The sequence below is a fragment of the Gouania willdenowi genome, chromosome 3 (genome assembly GCF_900634775.1).
Source record: "Gouania willdenowi chromosome 3, fGouWil2.1, whole genome shotgun sequence".
NCBI lineage: Eukaryota > Metazoa > Chordata > Actinopteri > Blenniiformes > Gobiesocidae > Gouania > Gouania willdenowi.
This window is the reverse complement of record NC_041046.1, coordinates 43060327-43086664: the sequence shown is the minus strand read 5'-3', so window position 1 is coordinate 43086664 and position 26338 is coordinate 43060327. Positions and strand designations below refer to the sequence as shown.

The window sequence follows — 26338 nt, the reverse complement described above, 5'->3', positions numbered from 1 at the left end:
GCAAACAGGTCCCAGGTGACGGGTCCGACTAAGAGCGGTTCAATAGCCATATATGTACATTAAACAACAAAGGCAGTTCACGTCGCCCGGATTGGCGCTACCGGGGCCCCACCTTGGAGCCAGGCCCGGGGTTGGGGCTCGAGTGCGAGCGCCTGGTGGCCGGGGCTTTGCCCACGGGCCCCGGCCCGGGCAGAGCCCGAAAGGATGACGTGGACCCGCCCTCCCGTAGGCCCACCACCCGCAGGAGGGATCATATGAGGCCGGTGCAATGTGGATCGGGCAGTCGTCCAGGGCGGAGGCCTTGGCGATCTGATCCCCGGCTACAGAAGCTAGCGTTAGGGACGTGGAATGTCACCTCTCTGGCGGGGAAGGAGCCTGACCTTGTGTGCGAGGTGGAGAAGTTCGGACTAGATATAGTCGGTCTCACCTCGACACATAACAAGGGCTCTGGAACCAGCCTTCTCGACAGGGGTTGGACTCTCTTCTACTCTGGAGTCGCCAATGGTGAGAGGCGCCGGGCCAGGGTGGCTATACTTCTTGCCCCCCGACTTATTGCCTGTACGTTGGAGTTTACCCCGGTAGACGAGAGGGTAGTCTCCCTCCGCCTTCGGGTGGGGGGACGGATCATGACTGTCGTTTGTGCCTATGGGCCAAACAGCAGCTCGGAGTATCCACCCTTCTTGGATTCCTTAGAGGGAGTACTGGAGAGTGCTCCTTCTGGGGATTCCCTCGTTCTGCTGGGGGACTTCAACGCTCACGTTGGCAGCGACAGTGAGACCTGGAGGGGCGTGATTGGGAGGAACGGCCCCCCTGATCGGAACCCGAGCGGTGTTTTGTTGTTGGACTTCTGTGCTCGTCACAGATTGTCCATAACAAACACCATGTTCAAGCATAAGGGTGTCCATATGTGCACTTGGCACCAGGACACCCTAGGCCGCAGTTCGATCATCGACTTCGTAGTCATGTCATCGGAATTGCGGACTTGAGTCCGAGTGGGCCATGTTCCGTGCCTCTGTTGCTGAGGCGGCTGATCGGTGCTGTGGCCGCAAGGTAGTCGGTGCCTGTCGTGGCGGCAATACCCGAACCCGTTGGTGGACACCGGGGGTGAGGGATGCCGTCAAGCTGAAGGAGGAGTCCTACCGGGCCTTTTTGGCCTGTGGGACTCCGGAGGCAGCAGACAGGTACCGACGGGCCAAGCGAAGTGCAGCCACGGCGGTCGCCGAGGCAAAAGCCCGGACATGGGAGGAGTTTGGTGAGGCCATGGAGAACAACTTCCGGACGGCTTCGAAGAGATTCTGGACCACTATCCGGCGTCTCAGGAGGGGGAAGCAGTGCACCGTCAACACTATGTATGGTGCGGATGGTGCGCTGCTGACCTCGACTCGAGACGTTGTGGATCGGTGGGGGAAATACTTCGAAAATCTCCTCAATCCCACCGACACGCCGTCCAATCAGGAAGCAGGGCCCAGGGACCCGAGAGTGGGCACTCCTATCTCTGGGGCTGAGGTTGCCGAGGTGGTTAAAAAGCTCCTCGGTGGCAGGGCTCCGGGGGTGGATGAGATCCGCCCGGAGTTCCTCAAAGCCCTGGATGTTGTGGGGCTGTCATGGCTGACACGACTCTGCAACATCGCGTGGAGATCGGGGGCAGTGCCTCTGGATTGGCAGACCGGGGTGGTCCAATCATAGAGGGATCACACTCCTCAGCCTCCCCGGTAAGGTCTATTCAGGGGTACTGGAGAGGAGGGTCCGCCGGATAGTTGAACCTCGGATTCAGGAGGAGCAATGTGTTTTTCGAACCTCCTGATAGGAGCTGTTCGTTCCCTGTATGACCGGAGTCAGAGTCTGGTCCGCATTGCCGGCAGTAAGTCGAAATCATTTCCGGTGAGGGTTGGACTCCGCCAGGGCTGCCCTTTGTCACCGATTCTGTTCATAACTTTTATGGACAGAATTTCTAGGCGCAGTCAGGGCGTTGAGGGGGTCCGGTTTGGGGGCCTCAGTATTGCATCACTGCTTTTTGCAGATGATGTGGTCCTGTTGGCTCCAACATACCGTGACCTTCAACTCTCACTGGATCGGTTCGCAGCCGAGTGTGAAGCGGCCGGAATGAGAATCAGCACCTCCAAATCCGAGTCCATGGTTCTCGACTGGAAAAAGGTGGAGTGCCTTCTCCGGGTTGGAGATGAGGTTCTGCCCCAGGTGGAGGAGTTCAAGTACCTCGGGGTCTTGTTCACGAGTGAGGGAAGGATGGAGCGAGAGATCGACAGGCGGATTGGTGCGGCGTCTGCAGTGATGTGGAGTCTGCACCAGTCCGTCATTGTAAAAAGGGAGCTGAGCCAAAAAGCGAAGCTCTCTATTTACAGGTCGGTCTACGTTCCAACCCTCACCTATGGTCATGAACTTTGGGTCATGACTGAAAGAACAAGATCACGGGTACAAGCGGTAGAAATGAGTTTCCTCCGTAGGGTGGCTGGGCTCTCCCTTAGAGATAGGGTGAGAAACTCAGTCATTCGGGAGGGGCTCAAAGTAGAGTCGCTGCTCCTCCGCATCGAGAAGAGCCAGATGAGGTGGCTCGGACACCTAATTAGGATGCCCCCTGAACGCCTCCCTAGTGAGGAGGCGTGAGGCGTTCAGGGCACGTCCCTCCGGAAGGAGGCCCCGGGGAAGATCCAGGACACGCTGGAGAGACTATGTCTCTCGGCTGGCCTGGGAATGTCTCGGGGTCCCCCCGGAAGAGCTGGAGGAAGTGGCCGGGGAGCGGGAAGTCTGGGCCTCCCTACTGAGGATGCTGCCCCCCCGACCCGGAAACGGCTAAGCGGGAGAAGATGGATGGATGGATAAATAAACATATTGTAACATCCCTGCAGGTTTTATAGTTGTAGTGTTGTCGTTCTAATGTTAATGTTGATGGTTCCAATTATCGCTTGTTCTTTGAATGCACCTTTGGGGGAGCTGGGATGTGAGTGGCTGAGTGAACGAGGGGGCGGGTCAGAGGGAGGAGGTGAGCCCCTGGGTGTGAGAGTGAGAGCTGGGAGGGAGATGAATGAGAGGAGCCTGAGAAGCTTCGACCCTTTTTGTTGTTTTTGGCGTGGTTACGGCCGACAGTAACCGCAGTTCTGTACGAAAATAAAGCGGCTAACAAGCAAGAAGGTTGTCGTCCTTTCCAGCGTTCTGTGGGACGCTACAATATTTACAGTCTGAGATAAATAAACATATTTAGAGTCTGAGATAAATAAACATATTTACAGTCTGAGATAAATAAACATATTTACAGTCTGAGATAAATAAACATATTTATAGTCTGAGATAAATAAACATATTTATAGTCTGAGATAAATAAACATATTTACAGTCTGAGATAAATAAACATATTTATAGTCTGAGATAAATAAACATATTTATAGTCTGAGATAAATAAACATATTTATAGTCTGAGATAAATAAACATATTTATAGTCTGAGATAAATAAACATATTTACAGTCTGAGATAAATAAACATATTTATAGTCTGAGATAAATAAACATATTTATAGTCTGAGATAAATAAATATATTTACAGTCTGAGATAAATAAACATATTTATAGTCTGAGATAAATAAACATATTTATAGTCTGAGATAAATATACATATTTATAGTCTGAGATAAATAAACATATTTATAGTCTGAGATAAATAAACATATTTACAGTCTGAGATAAATAAACATATTTATAGTCTGAGATTAGACACTGTACCAGATAAACAAATGTGGATTAGCTTCATTATGTTGTTTAATGCTACGATACGTCATTATGCTAAGCTAAACATACGTTGACACTAGAGCAAACTAAAGCACATCAAAAAGTATTCAACCTTTATTTAAATTTGCCTTCACAGCAAAACAAGGTGATTAAAGTCCCTCCTTTATCCGACTAGAACACTGTGCTTAGAAAACTATTTATTATTTATAAACATCTATAGAACACAATGATGGAATGAAAGAGTGAAACACACATTTTAAAAATCTTATTTTGTAAATAAGTGGAAATAAACAGTATTTAATACAGTGGTTCCATTCCTTTTATGGATCATGACCACATTTTGATACAGTATCAAGAATTTCTGGCAACACCAAAGTTTTCTCAAATTTGTTTTTGATCATGTTTGAGCTCAGATGCTTTTTTTGTTTTTTTTAAAGAACAATGATTAAAAAATTAATGCTGTTTGAATAAATTACAAAGTAAAGTGATTTATTGTGCAATATTATTGTTAGTTTTTGGTAAATTTCCCTGTATCAGTAACATCATCAGTATGATGATAAATGTCCCCACTGTGAGATGAATAATGAATATTCTACTTTACTCTACAGGAACTAGGAACGTTCTATTATATTGAAGATAATGGATAAATATTTTTAGAACCCCCTGCAATGTGGTCCTTTATCCCCAGGGGGACTCGAACCGCTGGTTGGGAATCATGTTTGAAAACTCACTTTTTGGTCTTCAAAACAAACACTTATAATAATAATAAATTTCAGGTGACACAAGACAATCATATTTATTAAAATGATCATGTACAAGTAGATATAGATATATTTATATATTTATGGCAAATCATTTAGGAAATTAAATATACATTTATTGACTGGGAATATGTGGAAAAAATGAAATTCTGAATATATATATAAGTCTGAATATACAGTATATATATGAAAGTCTGACTATAAATATGAAAGTCTGAATATATATTAGCCGTGGCTATTGATACGTTACACATATTCATAGACGGCCCCTCTATGCATACGTAGCGGCCGTCATTGGCCAGTTTAGATCACATGATAGGTCCACCACGTGACATAAAGTTCCGTAAGTTGTATTTTAGCTCATATTAATTTTTAGCTAACCCTGTTATTTTAGCCCTAACCCAGGAAATACCCTAAAATGTATATTTCTGCCAGATATGCATTTTTAAAGGTGGAATTTATATGTTAAATATGTTTAAACATAGTCTGAGATAAACATATTTACAGTCTGAGATAAATAAACATATTTACAGTCTGAGATAAATAAACATATTTACAGTCTGAGATAAATAAACATATTTATAGTCTGAGATAAATTGTGTTAAATATGTTAAAATAAAAAAATGTATATGTCAAAAGAGGGATTCGAACCCACGTTAGCAGAAGGAAGAATCCTTGACCTTTGACCTTTGACCACTCAGTCATCCTGACACAGTGAAAACACAGACACATTACATTTATGTAGAAAAGGTCCGTAAACGTAGCCATAATTCCGGCGGTTATGGCTACATTTAACGTATCTATAGACACTTTTATAAATATAATAAAAGTCTGAATATCACCTCGCTAACTAAACACTTAAAGCTCAGAGTGAAACTATATTTCAGTTGTCCTCATGACATATGTGAACACTGATTGGCTGAAATCTCTAAAATGGCCACGCCCATTTATGAAGGGATATTAAATGTGTTTGAGGCTAAAAGTTGATATAAATGAATCCAAAGACAAAATGTTATTATTCATCATTAGAATGCTGATCATGTGATCATTTGAAAGACATTAAACATGTTAGCATACCACCTTTAGCATTGAGCTAGCTCCGATCGACAAAGTATCAGACAATCATCCACTTTAAGTTTACATTAAATAATTACATTCAAAGTTAAACTCAGGGAATAAATCACACAGTATCAAAAGTATCGATACTTAAACGTATCCAGATACAATACTCATTTGCAAAAGTATCCCCCACACACACACACCCCCCCTCTTCACATGCACGCGTGTACATTACGATAAACACAATAATTACAAATGTCACCTTTACAATAACAAAATGGTATGAAATACAATTTATTTCATATTTTTAACTTTGCAAGAACAATAACTAACTGTAATTCAAGCACAAATATTATAAACAAGTAATATTTCTATCAAACTGTCAAATTACATTTTTCAAAAAAGTTTAACTTTTGCTTCAACAACAGATTTTCATTCTGTTTAGTTCTTGAATTCTTAAAAAACCGAACCGTATCTATAAAAGTATGTTTTATGAAAATAAAGCTAAAAATGGAGTGAAGGTCTGATGGTGTGTTCACTGACACCTCGTGACCAGGAGTTTATGTGCTATGCTAATGTTAGTGCAATTACTTTTTTTTCCCAGATGAAAAACATGATTAAAAATAAATAAAATGATTTTGGAACGATACAATAATCACACGAGGAAATATCCCAATATATTGCAGAATCAGGTTTTTTCTTACACTCAACACCTTCCCTACATAATAATTAGATGTTTAACAGCGCTACCGCAACATGTCATTATTTTATTTCATTTGTTGATCAATTTACCTGAAACTTGTTATATATTTTAAGCGTCTTTATTAATATTATTTAACCTGTGGTTCTGTTAAAAGTTTCATGTATTTTTTTGTTGTTTATAAAAATATTTCTATCACATTTGAAGGTCATTTTGTGGTTGTTTGTTTTCAGATATCTAATAAATGTGGGCAGGGTTAGAAGAAGTGTGGAGAGAGGTTCAAACTTATCTTTGTGCGTCTTCACTTCCTCTGATGAAGATTCTTTGAACTTTTCTTCACATCCAGATGTTTCTCAGGACTTGTCCTCACTTTAATCTTCATTAAAAGTTGATTATTTATCTTTTTAATTCTGTCTTCTCCCTCTCCCTCCTGCAGCTCACAGGTGTCTCTGATTAGGCTCCTCCCCCTTCCTCTAACTCTCCTATTCAGGTGTCCCTGATTAGGCTCCTCCCCTTCCTCTAAGTCTCCTGTTCAGGTGAGTCTGGTTGTGTCTAAACAACCTTAACAGTGGATAGGAAAGGAGATAGGAGGGATTACTCAGACGCAGCTAATATTTGGACGCAGCCTTCGATTAGGCTCCTCCCCCTCCTATAACTCACCTGTTAGAGACTCCGTGTTAGGCTCCTCCCTTTAGCGGATTCTGAGATGGGTTTAAATCACGTGATCCAATTTTAATTTTTATCAGGATCAAATCCTTGGTTTGTTTTTCGAGAAGGTTTAGGAAAACTTTGATCTAAAAAAATGTTCTACTCTGAGCAGTTGAAAATTCAAATGTGTTATAATATTTAAATAAAATTATTTTTTTTATTTAATTCTAACTGCTGAAATAAATGACTTTTATCATGCAGTGATATTTATTTTTCTATTAACTTCACATTACAGAGCAGTTAGGTATAAAATAATCCTCTGAGATGATAAAAAATAAAGTATTCAGGCTGTTTGTTATTGTTGTGTTGTGTGATGTCACGTCTCTTTGTGTAGTTCAGTCACTGTCAGACATTAAACCACTCAGTTTGACCTGAAAGTGCAGAGAAACGCTCCTTAAAAGCCACACTGGGCTGTTTGTGTGTCAGTTGTGTTACCTTTGGAGCTCCTAATGGCTCTGTGTGTATCTGCTGCAGATAAAGTTTAAAGGTTCTCAGTGACAGGCTGTCCACTCGGAACATCTGGATTAAAGGCCTTCACCTGCTCACAAACACGTTAACTCTCCTGATGTCACAGGAAACACAAACAACTTCTCACACTGACACACACACACACACACACATGGCTAATGTTCAAACACAGCAGTACGGTGTGCGGGAACATTTGGAGGAATTCTGACTAAACGCAATGTTTTTGTTGAAGGAAACCAAAAGCAAACAAAAGGACTTCTATCTTCAGGGTTTGTGTGTCATCAACAGTCTGTGATTTACTCACTAACTTCAGCCACCAGAGCGTGTCAGCACACTATTTAAGGGAGAATAAAGGTCCCTTAGGAGAGCTCTTCTTCTCTGCTTCATTGTCTAAGACCAAACCTCAGAGTTGAAACTGTCGCCCCCTGTGGTCACAGATTAATTTTTGGGTCACAACTGTTTTTATCCTTTTTCTGTAAACAAGAGGTTTACATCAACATCTTTAGACTGTTCTTGATTTTTAGAGCAACCAAAAGCAGCACAAGTTGTCAATTTGACTGAAAAAGCTACTAAATGATCTAAAAAAGCAGTTAAATTATTTAAATCTGAATGTTTCACTCCAATAGAAAACAATGGTATGTTTACAGGCAGTGGGACCATGTGACATCAACAATCATGTGATTTCAAAATGAAGGAACACAGGCTCTAAAACTTTAAAGTAGTCCCATTTTCAAAAGTCAATAAATGATAATGGTGCAAAATAATGTGTCTAGGCATAGATCTAATAACAAGGACATTTAGAAGATTTGAGGAAACATTTGTAGAAACAGAACGGTGAATCCCTTTAAAATGACGTAAAGATCCCCTGGCATCCGTCCCACCAGGTGGCGCTAACGTAACCCTGTTTAAAGATTTTCGTGGAAAAGTCAAGTATAGATTTGACCAAAACGCCAGGACAGCTGGATTGTCCTGTTTAGTCAAATTATACTTTTGATTGTAGATGTTTTTATTTTCTATTGTTATTCACCTGATTTTTTATTTTCCCTTTAAACTGTTTTATTGTGTTTTAATCTGTAAAGTGTCCTTGAGTTTCCTGAAAAGTGCTTAACAAAATAAATGTGTTATTATATTTATGTATTCATTTTGTTTCCATGAGACAATGTATGTTTTCTCTGCTGATCTTTTAATAAAATAATTTGAAATAAAACAGTAGATAAAATAATAATAATAATAATAATAATAATAATAATAATAATAATAATAATAAATAAGTACAATAAATTCCACTCAGGCTTTGTTTTTTCCCACGAATAACATTTATTCTGCACATTTTTTTTTTACTGAAAATGAGAGTTTATTGAAAGGATAACACACGTTACTACTCAGTGCACGGCACGTTCTCAGGAGACGACCCATTGTGAGTCTTTGGCTCTTCGCCTCACGAGCAGCGATGTCAAACCCAAGGCCCGCGGCCCCTCTGAATGCACACCAGGTTACACTACAAGTCCCAGAGTGCACTGCAACACCTGAACTCCTCAGGAAGGACAAAGTTTGAAGCTAAAAAAGTTGTACAAATAGCTGCAGAAGCTGCGTTGCCAGGTTGGGGTTTGTGTACCTGAAGGAGGAACATTCTGGATGATTGTTGACTGTTTCTGTGAGGATTATTCAGTGGAATCTGGCAACGCAGAGCTCTTCCTCTCTGCTCCACGTCTCCGTACCAGTCCATTCACAGCTTCTATGCTTGTTTTTTATTCTCAAGGTGCTGACATAGACATAGACATAGATATAGATATAGACAGGGTAGATAGGGTGATTGTACACGTTTGGTATTCATTAAGTCATTGATCAAACTGGGCTGGATCAGCGGCCATGTTACTCAGGACTAGCACACAGTAGCCAGTGTCTGTTTGTGTAAATAAAGTACAAAAATACACAACATAAGGGAGGAAATACGGAAAACAGCACAAACGCACACATATTCTCCAAAACGACCACAAAAATGACTTCAGTAACATAAAATGACTCCAAAAACACACATAACAAAAAATAAACAGCAAAAACATTCTTTTTCTCTAAACACACGCACACACACCCACACACAAATGACAACAAAAACCAATAAAAGATACAAAACAACAACAGGATGTCTGTTCTAGTAGGCAATGAAGCAGAGAAGAATCGCTCAGTGTGCTGAGACGCTGTGGTGGCTAAAGTTAGCGACTAATCACAGACTGTTTAAGACACACAAACCCTGAAGTCATTTAACAATCTGTGATTTACTCTCTGACTTCATCCACCAGAGTGTGTCAGTGCACTGTTTAAGGGAAAGTAAAGGAGAGCTCTTCTTCTCTGCTTCATTGTCTGCTACCAAACCGCAGAATAGGAACTGTCGCTTCCTGTGGCCATCATTTATTTTTCAGCGATTAAATGAATGTGGTGCAAAATAAAGCTGTCCGTCAGCATCTGGAGCAGATCCTAGTGTGGGGGTGTGGTTAAAGCGAGCTCCAAAGGGGGGCGCTGTGGACATGATGCCCTTAGCTACAGCGGCACAGAGCAAGCTAACAGTCGCTGCTTCCTGGGAACGAGCCAGGCTTGGTCCAACCTTGTCTTTAGGACTAAAAAGTTAAATTCTATGGTTTGTGCTGTGAGAGCGCCCCCTGTGGGTGTTATAGAGCCCCCCCCCCACCATGGGCATTAGAGCGCATCCAGTGGGTGGTAGAGCACCCCCAGTGGTTGTAGGCGTTAGAGCATCCCCTGTGGGCATCAGAGCGCCCCTGTGGGTGTGAGAGCACAGAGCTGATAGCGCCCCCTGTGGGCGTGAGAGCTCCCCCCTGTGGATGTGGGCAGTAGAGCATCGCCTGTGAGCATGAGAGTGCCCCCTGTGGGCGATAGAACGCCCCCTGTGGGTGTGGGCAGTAGAGCGCCCCCTGTGGGCATGAGAGTGCCCCCTGTGGGCGATAGAACGCCCCCTGTGGGTGTGGGCAGTAGAGCGCCCCATGTGGGCATGAGAGCACAGAGCTGATAATGCCCCCTGTGGGCGTGAGAGGGTCCCTTGTGGGTAGTGGGTGGTAGAGCGCCCCCTGTGGGCGTGAGGGCACAGAGCTGATAGCGCCCCCTGTGGGCGTGAGAGCACCCCCTGTGAGTATGAGCGGTAGAGCTTCCCCTATGAGCGTGGGTGTGAGCAAGCATGAGAGCGCCTCCCGGTGGGGGTGGGCAGTAGAACTTCCCCCGTGGGCGTTAGAGCGCCCCCTGTGGGCGATAGAGCATAGAGCTGACAGCGCCCCCTGTGGGCGTGAGTGAGAGTGACATCGCTGCTCTGGAGTGTTAAAGGCAGAGACAGAGCTGACATGTTGCAGCCAACTTCAGCCTCTGGTTGAAAAGGAGGAACTAAACAAACCATGGTCCACGCTGGGAGGAGTAGTACTGGTTCATACTGGTTCATACTGGTTCATACTGGTTCATACTGGTCACATGATACAGAGTCATCAGTGCAGAGAGTTTCCTATAGAAATGTCAGACATTTAAAAAGCAGCTCATTATTAAATAAAGGACTGATGAAGGGTTTCATTTCTACCTTAAAAAAGAGTTTCTAAACGCATGCCAGGTTACTGTGTGTGTGTGTGTGTGTGTGTGTGTGTGTGTGTGTGTGTGTGTGTGTGTGTGTGTGTGTGTGTGTGTGTGTGTGTGTGTGTGTGTGTGTGTGTGTGTGTGTGCGTGTGCGTGTGCGCTCCTCTAACAGAAGGATTAATTAACGCTGACTCAGTCGTCTGTGTGTGTTTCTCTCTTTTCTTCGTCCTCACTGTTCGCTCTGAGCTCCGTGTTCAGCTTCTCACTCTGGATCTGTGAGAGGAAAAAGAAAACTATCAGTAATCAATAATCATTTATTATATATTACATTCTAATTATCAGTATATCATATCACACCGCAACAGCGAGAAATTGAGCAAACAGGTCAGAAAATGGACAGATGGATAATGTTTGAACCTACATTTTTTGTATTATTAATTATTATTTTATACTTAACAATACTTAATTATTATAAATTATAATGATCGTTAACTATGAATAATTAATTTATATTAATATATTAATGTTATTTTTATATTATAAAATGATATGATATAATAATGTAAATTATTACTATATTACTATATTAACATAAAATTTATATTTTATTCTATTTCTTAATATAATGTAATCATATTTTGTCATAGAATAATAATAATAATAATAATAATAATAATAATAATAATAATAATAATAATAATAATAATGGGCAATAGTTAAAGAAAAGTACAGAAGAATTAAAGAGAATCGTTGTGACAAAAACAATAGTTTAGATTAAAATGTGTGATTATTTTCTATGGCCCGAGGTAGAAAACACAGTTACCGATTTATGTGAAATATTAGCCGATGATTTGTGTGTAGATGTTATCGTCCGTCACTTACTGAGACGTTTAATGCTGTGATAATGTGAAGGTTCAGGGTAAAGGTTTTTTTCAGTTTTTTATTAAAAAAGGAGGAATTCTGCATTGAAAAAAGAGCAGAAAACAAAAAAAAAAAACAGAGAGAATCCAGATAGTGCAGATCACTCCTAATCCAAACTGTTAGCCGTGTTTGGATGAACAGAAGAACAGTGTTTGTCACATAAAGCTGCCACTACAGGACGTTTATAGAACACAGCGCCCATAAAAAGCCACACGGTCCATTTCAACACTTCTACTGAACACAGTCCAGCTGCTAAAGGAGCATTTGGGCCTAAATCTGATGCTTTTCTATGATTAGATTTCTATTCTGTTCACTGATAGTCACCAACGCCTGGGGTGAGAGAGGAGTTTGAGTCGCCCTAGAAAGACCATTACATAGATATAGATGTGTTCTACACACACACACACACACACACACACACACACACACACACACACACACACACACACACACACACACACACACACACACACACACACACACACACACACACACACACACACACACACACACAAGCCTTCAGCAGACATTTATTCACACAAAAACTCTGCTTTCCACTGCCTCCACTGAGTCACACATTGTTTCTAGAAACGAGTCACGCTTTGTTTTTGGAAAAGAAGTGAAAACATCAGAAATGTGTTGGAAGAGTTTTTTGGGGGGGAAACAGAATAAATCACAGTAAGAATAAAGTAAAAACACTTCTAAGCATCCGTCTACAACAGGGGTTCTCAACCTTGGGGTTAAAAGACACTGTGAGGGGGTCACCAGATGTCTTCAAGAAACTAAGAATATTTTCTGAACAATTTGAGCCCATTTTTACCTATTTTTAGCCTTTTTCTGCATTGCTTAATGTTGAAATGTGATGAGTGGATGAAAAAGAACAGTTTTCTATCTGAGGTTCACCTGCTGAGGCGACGACGTTTTCCTCTCTGAGTCTGAAACCTTCGTCTGATTCTTGTAGCAGTCACTGCTGGCCTGAGAAGGAGAGAGAGACGTGAGTGTGTGTGCGTGTGTGTGTGTGTGTGTGTGTGAGTTATGGGGGGTGAATCCATTCTAAATTCATGTGCACCAGTCCATCGCACGTGTACCTGCCTGACTAACTTTCACTAAAGCTTCAATTGAAGCATATACCGTATAATAGCATTAACTTAACAGCTAGAGCGGACATAAGCTCGTGCGTAAACGGTCGCATTTTAGAGTCCTTGGAGTCGCTTTCATATAAACGGGAAGAGATTGAAATTCTGATGTAGCTGGTTATGATTTACAGTCCACATAATCAGGTCTGAATTATAACATAACCTAACCACTAGAACAAACATGAGCTCGTCTGTGAACGGTCAATAAACAGGAAGAGATTTGTCACTTTTATAATAAATGCTGACTAGGCCACTGGGAGTGAGGCCCAAGGCCAAGACAGATTTGATAATAATGTATCATGTTTTTCTGCAGTCAGTGTCTTCTCCTCGTCCTTCTCTCTCTGCTCTGTTTCAGATGTTGTGAAGCTGATGATGTCAGTTCCTGATCTGTGGTTCACGACTCAACTAGTCTGAGACACTCTGATGTTCTATCTCTCTATCCTGTTCTGTTGGTCCTTCTGTCCACTAACCACAACCAGTCCACGCAGATGGCTGCCACCTCTGAACCTGGTTCTAATGGAGATTTCTTCCTGTTAAAAGGGAATTGTTTTTCCCACTGTCACTAAATGCTTGTTCATGTGGATCTTGTTGGGTTTTTTTTTTCTTATTATGAATTTTATATTTTGATAAGAGCATTGAGATGACGGTTGTAAAGTACGCTATACAAATAAAGTTGAATTGAATTGAATTAAACTGACCTAAAAGTGGAGTGAGTGAAGCTACAGTAATCAGGTGCGATTCACTATTGATCACGGTCTACGTGACATGTAAACACTATATTAGGTGCTTACGCGTGCAGGCGCGTACACGTGCTAGTCAGTAAGTGTGTGTGAGTGTTGTATCCTGTCCAATCACAGCAAAGATCTGACTCAGAGCGTAACACTACAGTCACTACCACTCTATGGACTTTAAACAGACTAAATGGTGGTCTGTTATACACTCAACACTCACACACACACAGGGCCGGCTCATGGCATAGGCAGTATAGGCAAATGCTAGGGGCGTCGGCCATCATAGGGGGCGCAAAAATGGGGAAAAAAAAAAGTTGTATTTTTTTTTTTCATTATATAAACAATCAAAGGGCTGATATTATTAACATACTAAACTTGGTATTATTATTGATAACTAGTAAGTCTAGTTTTAATGAAAATGTTTTATTCCCACCCCCCAAATTGATTGACAATTCAGTTCTGAGGCGTGACGTCAGCTCGGACCTGTTTTTTACGGTTTACTGCTGCAGCACGTGACGTCATGTCTAAACAACCCAACTCATGATCTGGTGCCCAGGGAATAAAGGAGGAAGAGGAGGAAAATGTGGAAAAGCCAGAGGAAAACCAGTGTTTGAAGATCCATGACAATTTATTAATCCATGATAGTCAAACAAGCTAGCAGAGCGACCACGCTAATGTTAGCAACTAATGCTAAACAGCAACAAATAAAACACTAGCTTAACAAAAACAACAGCTGTATATTAATTTATTTCATTGTCGTTTAACGTCATTTTAGGAGAACTATGTATTATTATGTACAGTACATGTAAGGAGTGATGTCACAGTTTGTGTTTTATATAGGGGGCCTTACTTATTTATTTCATATATATATATATACCATTTTACATTACGCTCCCAATGCATCATGGGTCGAGTGAGTGTGACTAGTGTGCCCAGTACCTTGCATACATAAAAAATATCCCCATATAGTATACATCCTGGTATTTCTCACATACTATCTAATATGACTTTAATATACAAAGCAGATACCAGGGTTGGGGTCAATTATATTTGTAATTGTGTAATTGGTAATTAATTACAATTATGACATAATTGTAATTAAGAAAATATATTGTGGTTGTAATTTAATTGAAATTGGGTTCAGATAATTGACATTGTAATTGTAATTGGTATGGAAATTCTAAAAACCTGTCAACTACAAATGAATTAAGCCTAAACCTGGGGAATAATGTTACAGTTCTTGGACTTACACATACGTAGTTAATAAGTTATGTTTTTCTTGGGAATCATTTCACCATTTTTGACAAAAAAAGGCTCAGAACCAAATATATTAATACCAATATTTTCATTGATTAGGAAGTGAAACAAGGTAAGCAATAAATGACAAACTGATATGTTTTTTGTGTATTTTACAGATGATTTAAGACATGGGTCAAACTGACCCGTTAGCATTAGAGATGCTAACAGAAAGCTAACACAAGAGGAAGGTTATATTTTATGGGCTTATTAATTTCTGTATTTGTGATTAATTGAAATTGAACTTTAGCAATTGAGAACATAATTGTTATTGACTTTTAGGGGGAAATGATCATTGTATTTGAGTTGTAATCAAACATAATTGAAGATGTAATTATAATTGAAAAACACGTCTGCAAGCACACATGCAGAGGAGACTTGTGCATTGTGCCCATGTATTCATTCTAAGCGTATGGCAAATGTAGATCAGACGTACAGACGTGCAGGGTACGCGTTCGTCTATGCGTTTGTTGGACTGGTGGATCCACCCCCCATAGTGTGTGTGTGTATGTGTGTGTTTTGCTGTGAGGAGCTTTTTTGTGTGTTGATATGAGGACCTTGTGTATGTGTGTGTGTGTGTGTGTTGTGAGAACTTTGTGTGTGTTTGTTGTTGTAGGGACTTTGGGTGTGTTGTTATGAGGACTTGATGGGGCGGAGTCTGCGGGTCACATGGTCACCTCACCTTGTCCATCGGACACTCTTTAGCTGCGGCGCTCTCTCTCATCACTTCCTGGTTGGTGGCTGGTTTAGAGGGTGAGACGATTCTCTGGACCTTAGAGATGTCCTGTGGCGGGAACAAATAAAGGCTTTATTAGTTATTAACACGCAACGATGTATTAACTTAAAGATGTTTGCTCTTTAAGTCCCCGGGTAACGTTTACACGTTAAAAGGAACCTTTGTTACATTTCTACTTAATGATGATTTTTGATGATTCACTATAGCTTCCCCTGGTGTGTTAAAGGCCAAAAATGGAGGTGCTCACAGCCTCTATTTACACCTATAGCTGTTACCATGGCAACGGCCCTGGTCGCGTAGGCCAGCCTCCTCATCTTACGCTGCTCACGTCATGGCAACAGAACAAAGTCTCCTGATTGGCTGCTGCTGAGGAGAGGAAAGCCGGTGACATCATCATCATCATCTTCTTTAAAGACATACAGCCGCCAAGTTTATCCGGTTTCCATGACGACGGAATGTGTCCTTTAATACAGCCTTTCTCACTGTGAACGAGTGGAAAGATCTGAAAGCGTTTTAAAGACAGGATGATGACAGCGTTACGCAGCGGTGCTGATGGTTGTGTGTCCTCAGTGTGTTACAGTTACAGTTACAGTGATGTTGTGTTGAAATGGGTCACAAACAGTCTCCAGAGGCGCACAAGAGGAACAATGTGCAGGTACTTTTATTTCACACTAAAGTCTCAGAGTTCCTGGCAGCGAGTGTTAGCGTGGGCACAGTTTACAGGAGAGTGTCTGCAAGCTGCTCAGTGTGAGTGTGTGAGTTTAATGTTACACAACGTGGACCCACACAACGTTAGGTTAGGTTCCAACACCATCACTGCACTGAACTCTATTTTTGGAGTCACCTTTGTGTTTTTATGTTGTCGTTCTTCGAGTTTTTGTTGCCATTTTTTATTTTCTTTGTTGTGTTTCTGTGTTTTTGAAGTCATTTTGTGTAACTTTCTTAATGATTTCAGTGTTTTCAGAGTCACCTTTGTGCATTTTTCTGTCCTTTTGTGTTTTTTCTTTAATTTCGTCTGCTATTTTTCTGTTTTTTTTGTTGTATTTTTTATTGTCGATATGTAAAGTTTTGGAGACCTTTTTCTGTTTCTGAAGCCATTTTGTGTAATTCTGGCTTTGTTTTGTGATTTTAGAGTCTTTGTGTTTCCATGTTCTTGATTTTTCTTTGTGTTTTTGTTGCCATTTTGTGTATTGTGTTGTTTTGTACGTGTCATTATGCCGTTTTCTTGTTTTATATGTTTTTGGACTTGTTTCTGTCAGCTTGAACTCGCTTTGTGTTTTTCTGGTTTTTATAATGCGCATCCGGTTTGTTGTAATTGTGCATGTTTTTGTGTGTTTTAGGAGTCTGGTTGTTCATATTCCTTCATGGCGTCCTGTCTGTCATCTCTCATGACTTTCATAAAGCTGTCCCACGATCACATGCTTAGCCCCTCCCCCTCTGCAGCGCTGCATTTACTTATCACTTTAGTTTTCAGTCTGAGTCGAGCTGCTGAAAGTCAAATGTATGTTTTATCACTCACTTAGTGGATAAAAGCTTCCTCCATAGTTTAAAAGCTCCAAGGCGGCGTTTTGTCAGCTCACATTAGCCGCTCAGCGAGAGCGGCGGTGGCGGTGGTTAGCTTTTTTATCAACAACCGCCTCAGGAAATGACATTTAATACTGATCTATTCAGAGGAACGCATTAGTTTATTTTTATCATTTTAATTCAAAATGAAAAAATTTTATTAAATAAATAAGACTTTAAATAATATATATGAAAATGAAAATTGTAGTTATTCAAATAAAGAAAGTAAACATATTTCATTTTTTTTGTTTTTAAAGAAAATCTTTTAAACAAAACTTTAAACATGTAAAGAAATAAATATAATCAACGTGGAAAAAAAAACAATAGATGAACAGAAATTAGAAAAATTCAAAATTGTGCATGAATGAATAAAAATGTAGAATTTACATAGATTTAACATAAATAAACATAAATTAAAGAATATTTTGTAAATAAAAGATAGACAAATATATAGATAGAAAAATATTTGGAAAAAAACAAAAATATGAAACGTAAAATGTGGAAATACATTTTTAAATGTTAAATCAGTAAATAAATGTGATCAATAAATTGTGGAAAAACATCTATAAATGAAATAAATAAAGTTACATTTCAACTGGTGATCGTGTTATCTTGTGACTGTGAAAAATTAAACAAAAAGATTATAAAAAATAGTTTTTTGTAAACAAACAGTGTAAAAAATTAAGCTAATTAGCATTAGCATGTATTTTAGTTCTCAGTGTGTACATTTTACACTGCTCTGTGTGTTACCATGTGTTACTGTGTGTTATTGTGTTACATTACTTCAGAGGAAAAATGGACATCTTTCTTCCAGTTAACGTTCATCAGAAGCTAACGTTCATCAAAAGCTAACGTTCATCAGAAGCTAACATTCATCAGAAGCTAACGTTCATCAGAAGCTAACGTTCAAGAGAAGCTGATTTTTATCAGAAGCTAATGTTCACCAGAATCTAACAATCATCAGAAGCTAATGTTTACCAGAAGCTAATGTTCATCAGAAGCTAACGTTCATCAGAAGCTAACGATCATCAGTAGCTAATGATCATCAGAAGCTAACTTTCATGTCAGCAGAGTGCATCAGTGTTGCTATTTTTATGCTAATAGTGTGGAAAGCTATTCGTTGGTTAGCATAATAAGCACAAAGAAAGCCTCTCACGCCTCCTTCAGGGACGTCTAGCATCTCCACTTTATTAAAAGCACATTTATTTATTCTGTGAGTGACGGGTGAACAACAGGATTAGCCTGTTATGCTAACGTATGGCTCAGTGACAGCCGTGGTGAAGACTGATAAGAAAGAGAATCTAATAGAACATATTCAGATGGATTCATGCACTCGTCTCTAAGTGGCGTGGAGAATGGAGTGGACGTGAGTAAACTACAGCGCTCTGAGGAGAGAACAGCCGCTCGCACACAGAAACGTTCTCACCGGGATCCAAATAATCAGAGACTGAAACGCCACAAACACAGAGAAGCACAGGATGTTTGTTTTACAACTCATTTATGGTTTAGAATGGAAGAGGAGGGTCCTGAACGCATCATTATGATTTAAAGAGGAAGATTCCTAAACGCACCATTCTGATACGCTACAATGAGATACGTAAAGGTAAAGTATGATACGATGCAATAAGTTATGCTAAGCTACGCTAAACTACGATAAGATACGTTCTGACATGATACACCGTGCTAGGATAAAATGCAATGCAAAAAGATGCACTATGATGTGATAGGTTACGCTACAATAAGATAAGATACAAAAAGATATGGTAGGACATGATAGCATAAAATAAAATATTATATGATGCAATTACATAAGAGATGCTAATATACACTGCGATACAACAAGCTAAAACACTATATGATATAATAAGATACGCTACAATCGAGAAGATACACTACGCAACAATAAAATCATGTAGGATACGGTGCAATAATAGAGATAAGATTCTCTACGATACGATAAGATACATTTTAACAAGTTAGAATTTTCTCTGATGCGATATCGTACGCGATGATACAATACGCAGTGAGAAGGTACGACACGATATGATGTGCTATGTTTTATACTATGATAATATACGCTAGGATAATGTATGCTATGATACACTATGATGCGACAAGATATGCTACGACAAGATATCCTCTGATTTATGCTATGATAAGATATGCTATGGCTAGATACGCTACGATAAGATACGCTACGATAAGATATGCTACGATAAGATACGCTACGATAAGATACGCTACAATAAGATACGCTACGATAAGATACGCTACAATAAGATACGCTACAATAAGATATCCTATGATTCATGCTATGATAAGGTATGCTATTGCTAGATATGCTACAATAAGACACACTACGGTAAGGTATCCTCTGATTTATGCTATGATAAGATATGCTATGGCTAGATATGCTATGATAAGATACGCTACAATAAGATATGCTACGATAAGATATGCTATGATAAGGTATGCTATGGCTAGATATGCTATGATAAGATACGCTACGGTAAGATATCCTATGATTTATGCTACAATAAGATATGCTATGATAATAAATATAAACTACAGATACGATAAGATGCGACAAGATAAGCTACGATAAGATACGCCATGGCTAGATACACAACGACTAGTTATGCTACACTAAGATATGCTACAATAACATAAACTATGATAAGATTCCACAGTAGACTATAATATCATATATTTTGTAAAGATCTGACGCTTACTGAAATTGTTTCTTCTTTTTCTGATGTTAGAATTACAAAAAGTACAATTTGATGTAAGCCCCTCCCCCTCCTCAACTGGAACTAGAGGGTTGGACAACGAATGAGTATTACGCAGTGAGTATTACACAGTATTACAATTAGTGAAAATAATAGAGGGTGTTTTACCCTGTGACACGTGACACTGTTAGTTTGGTTGGAGGGCGGAGCCTCCACAGATCCATTAGAGATAAAAACAGGGATCTAAGCCACGCCTACCTTTGCGTGCGGCTGCTGGAACGTGACTCTGGAGCTGTTGATGAGCGACGAATATCTGAACAAATGTGGGGAGGAGCTAGGAAACCTGTGGGAGGAGCCACTGGGAGGAGCCTGGAGGAGGACGGACGAGAAACATACGTGTACTGTGTCCTTTAGGGCCTTCAGCTGGGACTCCTACACACACACGCACACACACACACACACACGCACACACACACACACACACACACACACACACACACGCACACACACACACACACACGTTAAACTTCTAACCAGGTTTTGTGCATTTTGTATGTTATTTTTGTGTCTGTTTTTTTTTATAATTTTTTGGTATTGTGTAACTTTCTTGTGATTTTGTATTTTTTTGCTGTTTCGTGTCTTTTTGTTGTTTTGTTATTATTTTTGCACATTTTTTATATTTTGTGTCCTTTAAGGTTCATTTTGTGTAGTTGTCTTTGTGTGATTTTTGTGCTCATGTTGTGTATTTTGCTGTTTTGTGTCTTTTTGGTGTGTTTTTTTATGTTCTTTTTATATTTTGCAGAGATTTTGTCTGTTTTGTAATTATTTCTCATATATTATATGTAACTTAAGATATGTAAATAAATAAATATAAGGTTAATTTTGTCTGTTTGTTGTTGTTGTTTTGTGTATCTTGGGTGTGTTTCTACTGCTATAGAATCTTGTATGTTTTTGGAGTCACTGTGTATTTGTTGTTTTTTCTGTATTTTCTGTTATTTTGTGTGTTATGTTGTCGTTTTGTGCATTTTTTTTAATTTATGTCTGCTTTGTTTTGTGGGTCATTGTGGGTTTTTGTGTGTTTTTCTTCTCTATTGTGTTTTTTTTGTGGCTCTGTGCCTTTGGTGTTTTGGGAAGTTTTTTTTTAATTATTATTTTAGAATCATTTTGTCTTTCTTGTTTTTTGTCTTTAAGGTTAATTTTATATTTCATTGCACATCAGTGCTGTCACTGGTGTTTTTATTTTAACATTGTTGTTGTTTTTGTGCACATATTGTGCATTTTTCTGGCTGTTTATTTTGTTTTCTTGTGATTCTCTTTATTATTTTTAAATCATTTCATCTATCAATTATTTACTTTATTTAAAGGTTAACTCTCTATGTTTGTGTGTATCTATACTGTAATAATGTGTGTATTTTATTTGTTTTTTTTGTTGGTTTTGTGTGACTTTGATTGAATAAATGCTCCTAATGTCAGTTGTATGTTTCATTAAACTAATCCTTGTCTGACCTTATCCAGTGCAGTTTTCTCCAGCTCTTGCTTAGCCACCGTTAGCTTGTGTTCCAGGTCCATGAGCTGCTGCCCCTGCAGAAACACACAAAGTAAACACAACATTTAACAACAACTCTGTAGTGCAGTTAAGAGTCAAACACAAAAGGAAAAAGCACTGAAAAGGAAGGAGAAAGTGACCAAACGTAAGTTATTTAGTGTGTGAATGTAGCAGCTTTATTGCAGATGGAATATGAAGTGTTTCATATTCACTCTGACACTCAGAGAATGGAGGGAGCTCTCTATGCAGATCATTAGTATGGCTCTGCTGCTGTGACACCTCACACACACACACACACTGAGCCACATACATATTCCATGACTCTGCACTCACTCGTCTCCTGGGATGTTGTGGGTTCATTTCTAATTTGAACCAAATCCTGCTGACACGGTCCCTAAGTTCAGGGAGGGAACCCCGATAATGAATTCAAGCAGAACTGCTGTTTACAGCTGAAGTGACACAATATTCACTATTACAGACATGAAGAACTGGCGGTCCAAGGGACACTTATGGCCTTTGGTGTAACTGTGTGAGCCCCCAAAATAAATAAATACAAAACTAAAGAAAAATGCTCAAAGTGGCAATAAATATAGAGAAATATGTAAAACGACACCAAAAAAACATACATAAATGACTCCAAAAACAAAAAAAAATTATTCTAAAAACACACAAAATGACACAGAATCACACAAAATGAATCAAAAAAAACAAACAAAACACACAAAATGATGACAAAATACACAAACTTAATCCAAAAACAGACAAAATGATTCCAATAAATTATATACATTTACAGAAAAGGGCATAAAGGGACAATACATATAGACACATTTGCAAAACAACATAAAAAAACACAAAACAAACACAAAAATATACTAAATTACTCCCAAAACACACAAAATTCATCAAAAAAACACAAAACGGCACAAAATTTGACAAAACAAATTGAAAAACAAACAGAACACACAAAATGATGACAAAATACACAAACTAAATCCAAAAACAAACTAAATGACTCAAAAAAATTTAATACAATTACAGAAAAATGCACAAAGGGGCAATATGTATAGTCATTTGCAAAATCAAAAAACACATAAATGACTCAAAAAACACAAAACAAATCCAAAAACACACAAAATTACTCCCAAAATATACAAAATGCATTAAAAACACACAAAACGGCACAAAATTATACAAAATGAATCAAAAAACAAACAAAACACGTAAAATGCATCCAAAAACACAAAATGACAACAAATCTAAATGAATCATTGGAGATGATATGGAGCTGAGTACAACAATTGTCCTTGTCTTCAAGCTCAAGTTCAATCTCTGAACATGTGTTTGAGTCCCTGGTGCAGAGACATGCAATGCCACACTTCACATTGGTTCTTGCACAGCAGCGCCTCAGGCTTTTATTGCAACGGCAGCATTTGCAGTATTTGCCTCTTTAAGCATCATTGTTGTCACCATGTTCCATTGACAAGTTGTCCCCAAAATCAGATGCAGATGGTTTGGTTGAATTAACCAAAAAACAGACAAAATGACAACATAAACACACAGTAACTCTTTGTTGTTTCCTGTATTAATGCTCTGATTGGTCACATTTCTAGTGTTGATCATGTGACCGTCAGATCAGATACAGTCACATTTTTGTGGCCCCACTCCCTGTGATTAAAGTGGCCCGTCTCTGTTTTAAAGCATTAATCATAAAAGTTGTTTAAGGTTATTAAGAGCGTGACATTACATTATATTTATGGTCGTTTAAAGTTCCAGTGCTTGTAAAAATCTCAGATGTGAGAGGATCTAAAGAGCAGTGAAGGAGCTCTTTAAGAGATTTATCCTCTCCCTCAGTGACATAGTGATCTATAAAAACTTATTTCCAATATATGAAATATATTCACAGGAAAGTGAAGCAGTGATTGTTAGAGGAGCTCATCCGTCATGTCTGTGAAACTCTGAGGATGTCTGTTCTGACTGATGGAGACACACAAACGCTTTTATGGAACAAAAAAGATGAAATGTTTCTCTGGGTGTCAGAGCAGCACTAGCATTAGCATTAGCAACACTAGCTGTAGCAGCAGCTGGGCAGCACTTAAACTCGCATCCAAAGTACATAAAATAGGAAGACGTGGTTCAGTCAAGGATAAAAAGGCTTGAAAAGTAATTTTGGAAAGAAAAAGCAGCACTAAAGTCATTATGATGTTACTAAGAGAGGGAGTGATTAAACAGCGGCGCCAGAGACCACGGGCTTCGTTCAGAACTGTGTGAACGCACAAAACGGGACCTGAAAGATGCACACAACAATTTTCACTCAAACTTTGGGATTTATAAAAATAAACGAATGTTCACATTGGTACAACAACCTGCTAAACACCAGCCACTTTTCAAAAATCACAAACCCATAACAAATAACGCTTTTCACAGCTTCTACATGACCTGCATACAATACAGTAGGATCTTTAGTGGTTACAGATGATGTGAAACTTTGGAAATATAAGATATTGAGTGAAAATGAATCATGTTTTAAATACAGAAATCTGTTGCCTGCCTAAAAATAAACCCAGAGATTTACAACAAATATAAAGCCAATTCTCAATAGGGAAGGCTACAAAAGCAGAATAATTGAACTAATGTATAGACGTTAACTAGGAAGCAGCTCATGCTATTTTATTATTTATTTATTATTCCTGGGATCCCAAACTTCCTTTAAATCGCGAGTCACAGACTCCACTTGTTATCGTTAGCGTTTTAAAAACGGGAGCTCTCTGAATAGATCATTTGAAACCGTCAGCCACTGGTGAGTCTTTTGCTGACAAGTTTCTCATTGTTTAAACCATATAACTGTCTGTGTAATTGCTCACTAATGCCAACCTTCAAACACATACTCATTTGGCCATACTTGACCACTCTACTTAAGCTCCTCCCACTATATGAATACATACTTCCAACAGGCACTGTGCTAATATAAATAAAGGAATTTCTGTCTCGAGGTTTTTAAAGTAGAGCAGCTGGAATCCAAAGTTCATAAAAGTTGAACACGTGATTCAGTCGAGGAGAGAAAGGCTTCGAAAGCAATTTAGGAAAATAAAAAGCAGCACAAAAGCTCATTATGATCAGGAATGCTAATGAGTGATATGAAAACTGTTGTCTGGAGACACTTTATTGGACGTTTGCCTCTGAATTTACGGAATGAAAGTGTGAAACGTTCCCCACTGTAGGAATATTAAATATTAAATTATAAACAACACAAAGCGTTTGGCACTCGTCAACTGAACATGAATAGAGAATGTGTGTGTGTGTGTGTGCGTGCGTGCGTGTGTTCGTTACAGTGAGCATCATCAGCATGTAGTCCTCACGACCTCAGTCCCAAAGAACCGCCTGATTTAAAGCAAATAGCTTATTTTATTGTGGAGGAGGAAGTGCAGGAAGTGACTGATTTATTGGCGTTACATTGCGTTCACTGCGCCATTATGAGTTTTTTAAGATACGACTTTATTCTTGAAATATTACAAAATTAATCTAATAAAATTGCGACTTTATTCTTAAAATATTACGACTTTAATTTAATAAAATCTAAACTTTATTCTAAGAAATTATGACTTTATTCGTGAAATATTGCAAATTAAATATAAGAAATTTACGACTTCATTCTCGTAAAATTTCAACTTTATTCTTGAAATATTATGACTTTATTTAATAAAATTAAGACTTTAGTCTCAAAATTTTAGGACTTTAATTTAAAAAAAATATGATTATAACTTAGAAATATAATTTTCTGTGTTTTTCTCTTGTCTTTTACTGTACAGTACTTTCCTGTAATGTTGTAATTCCAGTTGCCTATATCTGCATTACAGCATCACATCATCAACGTGTGCAGTCCTCACAACCTGTAAGTGCATCAGCATCAGCACCAGCAACAGCGGCACCGGCACCAGCACCGGCACCGGCACCAGCATCAGCATCAGCATCAGCATCAGCATCAGCAGCAACACCAACAGCAGCAATAGCACTGGCACCGGCACCAGCATCAGCATCAGCATCAGCATCAGCATCAGCATCAGCAGCAACACCAACAGCAGCAATAGCACCGGCACCAGCATCAGCATCAGCATCAGCATCAGCATCAGCAGCAACACCAACAGCAGCAATAGCACTGGCACCGGCACCAGCATCAGCATCAGCATCAGCAGCAACACCAACAGCAACAGCAACAGCAGCAATAGCACCGGCACCAGCATCAGGATCAGCATCAGCATCAGCATCAGCATCAGCAGTAGCAGTAGCATCAGCATCAGCATCAGCATCAGCATCAGCAACAGCGGCACCGGCACCGGCACCGGCACCGGCACCAGCATCAGCATCAGCATCAGCATAAGCATAAGCATCAGCATCAGCAGCAACACCAACAGCAACAGCAGCAATAGCACCGGCACTGGCACCGGCATCAGCATCAGCAGGAGCATCAGCAGGAGCATCAGCATCAGCATCAGCATCAGCATCAGCAGGAGCATCAGCATCAGCATGAGCATCATCTCTCTATATTTCAGAGCGTATAGTCCATTCTAAAGGCTGAGGGAAGTCTGCCAGAGGCTTCACGACTACATCAACCTGTCACCTTCACTGATTCTTCCTCAAACTGCAGCACAAACGGCTCAGAGGGGAAAGAACGTAAAAG

The 26338-nt window shown here is 39.6% G+C and overlaps 1 protein-coding gene across 1 annotated transcript in view; it reads right to left on the bottom strand.

The window, feature by feature from the left end:
* Positions 1-8728: 8728 nt before the first annotated feature.
* Positions 8729-26338, bottom strand: part of luzp2 (leucine zipper protein 2) — a 117354-nt gene continuing 99744 nt past the window's right edge. The window contains exons 8-12 of the mRNA XM_028443322.1: positions 21621-21695; positions 20373-20546; positions 15769-15870; positions 12827-12898; positions 8729-11275 (exon numbers count right to left, since the gene is read on the bottom strand). Of these exons, the coding sequence (XP_028299123.1) occupies positions 11195-11275; positions 12827-12898; positions 15769-15870; positions 20373-20546; positions 21621-21695 (504 nt within the window). The 3' untranslated portion in view covers positions 8729-11194. The remainder of the gene's footprint in view (positions 11276-12826; positions 12899-15768; positions 15871-20372; positions 20547-21620; positions 21696-26338) is intronic.